General features: G+C 37.9%; 1 protein-coding gene across 4 annotated transcripts; it reads right to left on the bottom strand.

Moving 5' to 3' along the window:
- Positions 1–4,715: 4,715 nt before the first annotated feature.
- On the bottom strand, positions 4,716–10,627 carry LOC115445891 (DNA topoisomerase I, mitochondrial; the record flags this gene model as incomplete). Of its 4 annotated transcripts, none has more annotated exon segments than XM_037446718.1 (6): positions 4,716–4,888; positions 5,764–5,824; positions 6,521–7,759; positions 8,165–8,233; positions 10,185–10,250; positions 10,318–10,627. In XM_037446718.1, coding segments are annotated over 4 exon segments (1,479 nt in total). In that variant the 3' UTR covers positions 4,716–4,761.
- Between the last annotated feature and the right edge of the window lie 794 nt (positions 10,628–11,421).

Raw genomic sequence — 11,421 nt, 5'->3', positions numbered from 1 at the left:
GACTAATATCAGCCCTGTATTATATACTGTCCCACTTGGGCACGGGCCTCCTCTACTACTGAGAGGGATTAGACCTTGGTCCACCACGCTGGCCTAATGCGGATTGGTAGATTCACACACCCTCGAAAATTTCTATAGAAATTTCTCAGGTATGCAGGTTTTCTCACGATGTTTTCCTTCACCGTTAAAGGCAAGCGATAATTCATAAAGAATACACACATAATTTTTTTGAAAAGTCAGAGGTGTGTTTTGGATTTGAACCTGCGGACATTCGTCTCGGCAGTCCGTTCCCCAACCAACTAGGCTATCGCCGCTTTTGTACTGATAGTGTATAGTGTGAATTGTGTTAATCAACACGACCTGGGATTGAACTCTGAACCTTCCTTCAGTCGAACATCTCTTCGTATCGTATAAAATATCAAAAATGTGGATGATTATTAATCAATAATGTATGATATAAAAAATGATTACAGATGGTGGGTGGCGAGTCACGCAACTCAGCATTCGCAAATTGTCGTCAGCAAAAAACTGTTAGAAGACTGTCAAAATGAAGTAATAAGGGTTCGGAACATCATGAGATATCTGCTAAGCGTCATCAGTGATGTGGACAAAGATGAATTTCATCGAAAATTGACATTAAATTACTTCGACAGTTACATGGTGAAGGAAACGGAAAATTTCACAAAACAAATATTCGACCATTACGACAACTTCAGATACAATCATGCAGCGCAATCGATACTCTATTTCGTTAGTAATAAGGTCTCCGGGCTTTACTGTCATTGTGTTAAGGACAGATTGTATTGCAGCCAAAAAGATTCAGCGGAAAGATTGTCCGCGCAACTAGTTGTTAATACCATTTTAATATCTTTGTGCAAGGCTTTAGGGCCGATTTTGCCTCATTTAATAGAAGAAGCATGGCAACACCATCCATTGTTCGAGAAACCATTCTATTTCACTATGGCTAAGCCTGTGTTGCTCGCCGAAAATATAGATGTTTCCATTATGGACGCCATTTTGGACATCAAAAAAGACGTATGCGTTTTAACGAAAAATGAGAGTTTAAAGAAATTTTCAGCGAAAATTTATACGAATTCTAATTTGTACCAGAAACTGACGCCTTTAAATAAAATAAATGGCAATGACAGCGTACTGTGTGAGATATTGGAACTGTCATCTGTCAGTTTGGAGCTGTCAGACGTTGACAGTTGGCGCGTGGAGCTGTCACCAAGTAGTGGAGGGCAGTGTTTACGGTGCAGGAGATATAATACAAAGAAAGGCAGCGACAAATGTTTAAGATGCGAGACTGTGCTCGCAGCTTTATAAAGTAAAGTGTACACAGTGCAATTGACAACATTTCATTTTTCATCATACTCAAATATTTTTATTTATGAAACTAGATCTAAAATTATGAGACCCATTTTTTTTTCAAAATTCAGATATTTCATTCATGATTTTCATTTTGAATATTGTGTTATTCTAAAACGATGTAAGCACCAAATGACTTCATATATACGGCTCAAGACGTAATGACCTTTGCTTTGCAGTAAAAAAGAAGTGACGTGACAGTTTGTTTTGTTTCTCTCTCTCTTTGAAAGTGACAGTTGTGACGTAAGTATTATAATATTGACATTGACAAATGACGGTGTTTTAGTTTTTTAAAATAAATAGTAAGGTGAACAAAGGAACTTTTTCATTCAACCGTATATATGACGTCATCAAGCATTCTTCGGTTTTTAATTTTTTTCTGCGAAATTATGTAATAATAAAAAATTTAAAAATGCATAATCAAACTCAGAGTAGAAAAATTAAGAAACGGTGCTTTTGTTTTAGGCATGTTTACATTTTGAAATGTCAATTATAAGAGGCATAACATTGTAGTACAAGATAATTTGTGGTTTATTTCCCCCATTCAATGTAACTTTAAGCGATATTAAAGCCTCTTTGCCGCAGATAAATATCATTTTGTGGTTAAAAATCCTATATAGGAAAACTATTAAATCTGCGAGTTTAAAGTATTAGCTGAAAAAATTGCCCCAGTCATGTCACTATATTGTCCATGAAATAGTGAAAACATTGTATATATGTCAATGACGTTTTACAAATAGACGCGTCATACACAAAAAAAATGGCACATAAAAACGGCGCACTATTTGCTATATTCACGTACCTGTACGTATCACAAATTAGCTCGAAGAAGGAATAAAATGATGCAGCATACATTCGTTAGAAAAGGCTATATATACATCGACAGTTACGTAACAGCGTTAGTGCTGCACGCTCATTGGCCGTCGAGTCGGGCAATTACCTTCCTTGCGTCTTGCCAGTATTGAGCTCGGACAACGTATCTATGTAATAAAAACATCTTCGACATAAGTACAATATTTTATGAGATTGTTTTGTAAGTGTTTTGCCAAATGCTATATCATTAGAAGACGTTTCATTGTAATTTTTAAATAAATCATCGACGTCAAAGAGTTGGGCGGATTTCATACAAACATTTTGCGGATATGTGATGGTTAGTCAATCTACCGTGAAATATCAAAACACCAATGTAAAATACTTCATATTTTTCCATATCGTGATATTTTCTGTAAATATTTTAATATTAATATCTAAGGACGCTGTGATATCTTGTCACACGACATTTCAAAAAAGACAGCGACTTATTACCAATTTGTAATAACTTGGAGCACAAATTTGGCCCTGATATCCGGTCTTTAGCTAACTGTACTGTTCTTTGATCGACAATGATGAGCGTTGACTGACAGAAACATGGGCGCACATCACGCTATAAGTATTTTTTGTTTTTTAATTAAAACTGGTTTAGGGGCCGTTCAAGTGTTACGTAACGAAATTGGGGACGGGGGGGTCTTGTAAAACGTTACGATGCGTAACAGGCGCGGGAGCGAGGTCTCGTACAAAGAGTTATGTAACATTGTTTGTTTTATTTTGTAACAATAACAAAGGTATTTTAGCGATTTTCTTGTATTTTGCGTAAAGTTATTGTGAATATTCCAAAAAAAGTTACACTTTCGAGTTTTGAGACTTTGGGGGCGTACAGGAAAACGTTACGGCGCGTTACATGGAGGGGTGGGGGTTCAAAAATCTTCAAAAATTGCGTTACGTAATACTTAACGGCCCCCTACGCACGCTTGACTTGGGCTGTAAGTTGGTGAATGCGTGACGAGAGCGTTACGAAAAGTGTGATCACATTATAAACTTTGACACTTAAAGCATCGGAATGTTTGCCGGCAAACATGACAGCTACATGACATTACGCGTGTCACCTTATTATGTAGTATATAAGGTTATAATACACACGTAAATGTCATGTAGCTTCATGTTTGCCGGCAAACATTCCGATGCTTCATGGATTGAAGTAAATAAAATGGTAAATTCATTTTATAGTTGATATTTGTGAATTTTCGGGTTATTAATAAAAAAATATGGCAGTTAAATAAGTGAAACGTATGTATACATATAGATGGAGCTAAAGAAGTTTTACTTCAGTCGTGTGTTCTAAAAAGCACAATCGTTTTTTTGTTGACGCGTGAGTGTTGCGTTGTCATGACGACGAACGTGTTTATTCACAGATACACACGCGCAACTTGTAAATGTGTTCTACTTTAGATAATCGACCTATAGATTAACGGCAGTTTCCAATAAACGATCCCTATCTAAATCTTTGATCCAACCAATCAAAATGCTTAATTTGTTAATAAAAATTATAATTTTTTCGAACTTTTATTACACTGAAACTAATTTTCGGATTTTATCGCGGTTTTTTATATTTTAGTTTTATCACGACATTTCGAAGAGTTTGCAGCCTATATGGTCACGTGGGGGGAGGGGGCTTTATTGCATCTGAGTTTAACACGTTCACAGCAACGCACGGAACAACATCCTCTGTCTGCATGCTTATGCTAGTCTGTCTGATTGCTTTTTCACGCTCCGTTTGAAGGACCCTGAGTTGTAGGAAGGAGGGAACACGTATGCTAGCAAGCTATTCCGCCGCTTAATGATCGGTCCATTTTCGTGATGGATCGCAATAAACGATTGTAAGCGTTTATTGAAAACAGGCGTAAATGAGCACGACATAAGTGTGGCAAAACATAAGACGAGTTTTGTGACATTGTCGCGTATCATAGACGTATATTCTATAGAAACGAACGTCTATATAAACTATTTGTTCAAAATCTGGAGTTAGAACTAAAGCTCGCTGCAGCGCTAAAACCAATCGTCGTCTAACCAAACTTTTTAACATGCAGTGCTAAAGCGCTTTAAATATAGTGTAAGTAAAGCTGTCAATATTGAAACGACAGTAGTCGGATGTACGGATTGCAGTACAATTCACTGGAACACAATGAATGTTCGGAACGTCAAATCTAGTGCGTAGTACATAGGTATCAATGTCGCGAATCTTTTAAAACACGCGCGACGTGTTGGCCGTGTGGTCGTTGCGCTCATTTTAACACATGTAGTGTGCGGAGCCGCACTTACGCTCGGGTCTAGCACGCGAGTGTGATACAACTTGCCTGGCGTGTCTGATGGATTATTTATCATTAGCAATATAGCGCCACAATTGTAACGTTAAAGCAATTATTATGGTTTGGTCACCTTTTACAAAATATCGCTTACACTGAATATGACAAAAATAATCAATTGAAACACAGAGCATAAAATCCAGAGATTTATTATAAATAAAAAATAAATTACATAATAATATGTATAATATGTTTGAAAATAACAAACGGTTTGTTAAATGTTATATTTTGCAAACACAAAATATGCCCCGACCCTGTTAATCTCGTCGATGGCCCATTTAAAATAAGTTTGTTGTGTTTTACTGTAGAATTTTGTTAAAGGCACTTCGTTCCGTTTGCACCTGAAATCAGAAAGTTCTTATTTTAATTTGACGAACAGAAGGTCGAAGGTACAGCTATTCCGTCCACCGTTTGTGGGGTCCTCTAACATCCGAATTTTTCCTCATTAATGTAACTTAGAGTTGCCATAATTAATTATTGGAGCCACATTGGGACGTTTACAATTTTAGGTGCCTATGGGTATTCCGTCAAGAAAACACCGGATACCGGTTCGTAAGAAAATATCACTGTATAGATATCAGACACATGTAATGTGCTGTTTTATATCGAATGTCTTTGATCTATTAAGCGGTGAGTCATTTCATATCAGAAGAACAAAAGCGTAACTACGAGGAGAGCGCCAAGTCTTGCACTTGCGAGGGCCTTGCGTGGAGGTGTTATGAAATTCGGCGACCTTTTTTTGCTCCCGCCAGCTGTTGGTAAGATAAGAACGCATGCATGCTCTAATGTTCCGGTGTTAATTAGGCCTTAATAATATAAAATAACGCCTTCCTCCTCCCTCTTAGAAAGAATAGGAGCGGTACGCGGACTATGTGAAATACATTTCCTTATTCAACAACAACATCACGCATTTTATCCACGAAGGGGTATGCAGAGGCGCAACCAGGGCACCCACTTTTCGCCATGTGTGTTCTGTCCCATGATGTGATAGGGGGCGAGCCTATCGCCATATCGGGCACAAATTCCAGACTCCGGGCTGATACTGAGCAGAAAAACCCAAATATCACATTGCCCGACCGGGATTCGAACCCAGGACCTCAGAGCGCTGCCGTACCGCGCATGCAGTACAACTACGCCACCGAGGCAATCATTATTTAGCATTTCCTTATTCATGCTGGTGTAAATGGGTATTGTGTTAAAGAGTATATTATCATACCAAGCGATTGCGATGCGAGGGTCAATATAATTCATCTTCGACGATTGGATTTCAAATCGATCTGAAACAAAAAATATGTTTTACATATATATGCAGTTTCTGTTCGCTCTTGAGGTGTGTTGGCGGTAGATAAATGATAATAACAATAGCGTAATCAAAGGTTTTTCTTAATACTTTTTTATGAAATGATTTTAAAATTTAATGGGCCTCAAGGGTCCCGCTTACTTTATAACTAAGCAAAGACGTCAGCACCAAGTCTTAGAAGAAAAATACATTATAAATACTCTCAAATTTACCGTAATTCGTAATGCGTTTACATACGTTTCATATAGTCGCTTTAGGATAATAAAAAGAACGAACCAATGTCCCACATTAAAACGCATTCTTATTGATCTGCCCACACCAAACATCAAAAGAACAATGATACGCAATTACCGTGTGCGTGTGCGTGTGCGTGTGCGTGTGCGTGTGCGTGTGCGTGTGCGTGTGCGTGTGCGTGTGCGTGTGCGTGTGCGTGTGCGTGTGTATGTGTGTGTGAGTGTGCGTGTGCGTGTGTGTGTGTGGTGATGTAATGAATAGTCGTATACGCAAATACTGAACATCAATATTCGTATTTGCTAATATGTAAAAGCCAATGATTCTTGCATCACGGGTGTTGTGTGCCTGTCCAATGTCCACGGCGTTAAATGTACTTTTTACTTCCTCATATTAAGTTTTCATTAAATGGAACATAATATTACATAAGTACTTTATATACCTTTATTCTTGTGGTTGCATAGTTTTGCGACTTCCAAAGTAGCCTGCTTCAAAGCTTTCACCTTATCCGCAAGTGTGTCTGTTCTGTTAATCTTGGTGTTCAAATAATTTTCAAACGTAGTACACGCGCGGTATGTGCGGACAAATTTTGCAGTCAAATTTGGCATTTGAGACTTTAAATAATTATTAATCTTATTATTATCGATCATGTCAAACAATGCATCGTCCTTGTCTTTGTTGTTTGTAAATGATTTAAGATTTTCATACACAAGTTCTTCCACAGGCACTATTCTGCAATATCTGACAGAACATTTTCCAAAATAATCGAACCTTACTTTATTTTTCTCACACAACTGAATGTGTTTGACTTTTAGATTACAGCAACCCACGGGGTCTTCTTTATCCATTTCATTCTCCTCTTCATCTTCTCTTGTTATCGTATTTGTATTATTACTGCCCACTCTGAAAGCTAGAGTATCTATAAAATACATAGCTACTCCTCGCTGTCGATCTTCAGGATCAGATGATGTCCAGTCGGCGCGATAATTTTCTCTTATTTTAGCTATGTGTTTATGGAGTTCTCTAGCAGTTTCATATATTTTTCTATTTTTCTCTTGTTCAATGTTGGAGCTCGCATCCAGAATTATGTACTTGTATTTTCCCGTTAAGTTATCATTCCACTTGGCTAGCCAACTGCTTTTATTGTCATGTTCTACTTTTTTCCAAGTATGCCTTGGTGGTGGTTCCGGAATTTTATCTTCTGAGCAGTTGATTATAATATCTTCCGGTTTTATTCGTTTCTTTAACTTGCCCATAAGGTTATTGTTATTTATTGGGCAGAACAGGCCCGGTCGTTCTACATTGCAATTCTTAATTTTTTGTTCTCTACCATTTATTTTACAATAAGCGTATTGTTTTTCTTTTTTTTTATATTTTTCTTTTAAGTGTTTTTCAAGCTCTGTAAAGTCACATTTAGTAAGATCCTTAATTAACTTTCGTTCTTCTGGTGTCATCACATCACGCCAATCGTTGAAGAAGTTTGTTTGGAAAGTTTTTTTTTTCACAATATCTCTATCTAACATTGCATAGAATCCCGCTACTTCTTCAGCATCTTCTGATAATTTTACCACTTTTCCGTCATACTTGAAATTAATGCCTTCAGGTTGTCTTTCGTATGGCGGTGAGAATCTGAGCCCTTTGTGTTCCAAAGATTTCCATTTAATTTTATTTTTAGATTTACCTGAAAAAGCAATAAAAGAGTACATTAGTATCATAGATTAACGTAATCATGTATGTTATCATTGTCATCATTGATGTATTCACATATGGGCTAAAAAACCTTTCTTAAAGCAATGCATCCCCTCACCGCGCACCGATTGCGATTTTGGCGGATTTTTTAAGGAGGTTTTCTCCTTAGTGACCCGAGGGGTTAAGTCATTGGTTCGTCCTCAAGTGAGCCACGTCGCAAGACATGATCTTAGTGCGCACTGAGGTGTCGAGACCGGGTGGTGGCTCGGAAGAACAAGTTCGAGGCTGTTTCGCGGCAGTGTGAGTGCATACGGAACGCGTCTCTGTTACTCCAACATGTCTTCCGTAGATCAGAGGAAGTATCTTTTGCTCATCCTTTATGTAATTAGCCACTTACCGCTTTCATCTGTTGTTTCTTCAGATCTGTCCATGCTTATCGCCGACGGCATTGCGTTGGTATTGCACTCTGTAAAGAGACTTTATCTTAATTATAAATGTGATGGTGTACGAAAATCTTATCATCACGCAAAACTGTGAGCTGGAATTCCATTACCATAATTAATGTCGAGGGCGTTTCATTTAATCTTTAGTGATCTCGTTTTTTATTACTTTTATTTCAATATATACACACACACACACGGGTATCTGTAACATGGTTGAGGAGGCCGATGGCTGGCGCATGCGTCATACTCGTGAACGGGTGGTTGTATTGGCATTGGCATACAAATACACCGTGTCGGGGAATAACACACATTACTTCTTATCCTGATAATTGTCTCATGGAAAAAAATGGAATTTAAGTGTAATTTTTTACACGAATGGTGTTTTATAGGGTTTCACGATGGCGAAGCCGCGAGCGACATCTAGTATTATAAAATTCGAAAAAATAGTTCCGAAAAATACGGTTAGCGCGCCGTTTTGTTAGGAGGTCTTTAAAACTAATAGCTTTGGTGGTTTTGCAGTTTATTAAAGATAGAAATAGGACGTTACGGGTGACCGTGTAATGTGTAACGCCGTCTATAGGTGTGTATCCGTTTTTTGCAATTACGGGCGATCTAATCGAAGGACAGCTTCGATAGCCGCATAGGTAAGAGAGCCAAAATCCCTATTTACATATACGGCTGTCAAAACTATTCTTCGATTAGAACGACTGTAAACTGACTGAATGTATCGACAGCTTAGTATCACGTAGATGCTTGGATGAGTGTTAATTCACGTACACCACGTACCACATTAGTATATAAACACCATTTGTACATAGAATAAATCAGACCAAATACCATCTCGTGTCTCATTACATCTAGCCATAAAGTAATGGTAAACCCCCGTAGTCTCCCGTAGAGACCTCTGACCTTATTGTATTTAGTTTATTATTCGTATTGTTTCTATTGCAAGTTCTAACTGGCTTAAAAAAAATATTAATGTTACAGTAATCAGGTATACTACAATAATTGTTATTAATATCTATAACCTAATTTTGTATAATTTTGACTGCCTCGGTGGCGTAGGTGTGTTGCGCGGTGTGACTACTCTCTCGGGTTCGAATTCCAGGTCGGGCGGTGATGTTTGGTTTTTCTAATCAGTATCAGCCTGGAGTTTGGAATTTGTGCCCGTCATGGCGATAAGCTCGCCTCCTATTACATGGGACGGAACACACATGGCGAAAAGTGGATGTCCTGGGAGTACCTCTGCCTATCCCTTTGGCCATAAAGGCGTGATGTCTGCGTGTGTGTAATTTCGGGTCCATATTTCAATAAACGAAACAAAGAATATAGGAAGCGAAGATATATCGTCAACTATAGTACATAATATGTTACGCAATATTGAGTAATTCTTTGTTTCCGCCGCCAACTCTATGGATTCAGTACATTTTGACATGTTTATAACTTTTATATAAAACATCTAGCCACATTTGCTACAATAACACATGTATACAAGAGAATATAACTTTCCAAATTATACATATAATAATAATATAATAATATCAGCCCTGTATTATATGCCCACTGCTGAGCACGGGCCTCCTCTACTACTGAGAGGGATTAGGCCTTAGTCCACCACGCTGGCCTAGTGCGGATTGGTAGACTTCACACACCTTCGAAATTCCTATAGAGAACTTCTCAGATGTGCAGGTTTCCTCACGATGTTTTCCTTCACCGTTAAAGCGAACGATAAATTCACAAAGAATACACACATGATTTTAGAAAAGTCAGAGGTGTGTGCCCTTGGGATTTGAACCTGCGGACATTCGTCTTCGCAGTCCGTTCCACACCCACTTAGGCTATCGCCGCTTTTCTCTTAAAAAAATTATACATATATGACAGTATAAATTGGAAAGTTTTAACTCAAGGTAAACGCGCAAATATTGCAGGTCCATATTTCACCAATTAATTTCCGAACATTTTGGATATTCTTACCTCAGATTGTATTCCCAAAGTCCACTGTACACGGTCCAAGTGTGCCGCCTCTGTGAATGATTACGTCTTAATTATATTCTACGCAATATGTTTTTTAACATGAGAGCTGTCGTGAGGTACTATTATCACTTACTTATATTTTTGATGAGAAATATTTATTATTCGCGTAAATTTTTTGTTGTCACTTATATCGCACGCAATGGTACACTAGTATTGATTCTAGTACGCGGTTGCATTTAACCAAACCGGTGACCTTCATGGAATATTCTAGTAGTATTGCTGATAAAACTAACTCAATCATGAGTGCAGTACTTACAGCAAATGACTAACGCTTGACGTCATCTGCAGTGATTTGCAATAATGTGCAATATGCACTGTTAAACCGATTTGCTTCATATTTTATATGGAGTAAGCTTGAAGCTCAAGAAAGGGCGTAGTTTTTTTCGAACCAAATTCCACCCTTGCGAAGCCGCGCTCAAAACCAGCAGACTGTGTAAAATGGCGTATTCCGATAAGTTAGGTGTCACGCAACGTAGTGACTAGATGGTGAGTTGGTGGGCTGTGTAGTATTAGATAATTAATCTAAGGTCAATGTCCCTATTCCCTCTACGGGGCATATCCGTCTTTTGCAATTACGGGTGTTCTAATCGAAAACAACTTTGATAGCAGTATAAACAGTTTTCTTTCTTTTTTTTATATTTGTTTTAATTTCTCTACAGGATTTATATAGTCTGGCATATTTTAACATAAGTACTGCGTGAACGTCTCCAAATTATATTGTGCTTAATTCGCTGCGCTTAAGTCACTAAATAAATAAATAAATAAATAGTGTTAAGTCCGCTGGAAAACCTAATAAATAAATGAATAAATAGGTAAAGATGGGATTTTTTGACTTTCTTACCTATACGGCTGTCAAAGCTGATCTTCAAATAGAAACCCTGTAACTGCAAAAAGACGGATGTGCCCCAGTAGATGGATTAGGGCCCCCTAACCTTATATCTATACTTCCATCTAATAATATAAATGCAAAAGTTTGTGAGGATGGATGTATGTATACATAAGATTGAGACATTTTACTTGGCAGGCGTCCCGTTGTCTCAATCAATAGCCCAGCAACCAGTCCAGCTAGATCCCATCCATAGACCCAGTATAATTCCTATCTTTTCTGCAATAGTCCCTGCACCTTGCAAGCGCTGTCTTTGGCTGTATTTTCTTCATAAGTACAGACTGAGAGAGA

Source organism: Manduca sexta, unplaced genomic scaffold (genome assembly GCF_014839805.1).
Source record: "Manduca sexta isolate Smith_Timp_Sample1 unplaced genomic scaffold, JHU_Msex_v1.0 HiC_scaffold_3503, whole genome shotgun sequence".
NCBI lineage: Eukaryota > Metazoa > Arthropoda > Insecta > Lepidoptera > Sphingidae > Manduca > Manduca sexta.
The sequence above is the reverse complement of the archived record's forward strand: the minus strand, read 5'-3'. Positions and strand labels throughout refer to the sequence as shown.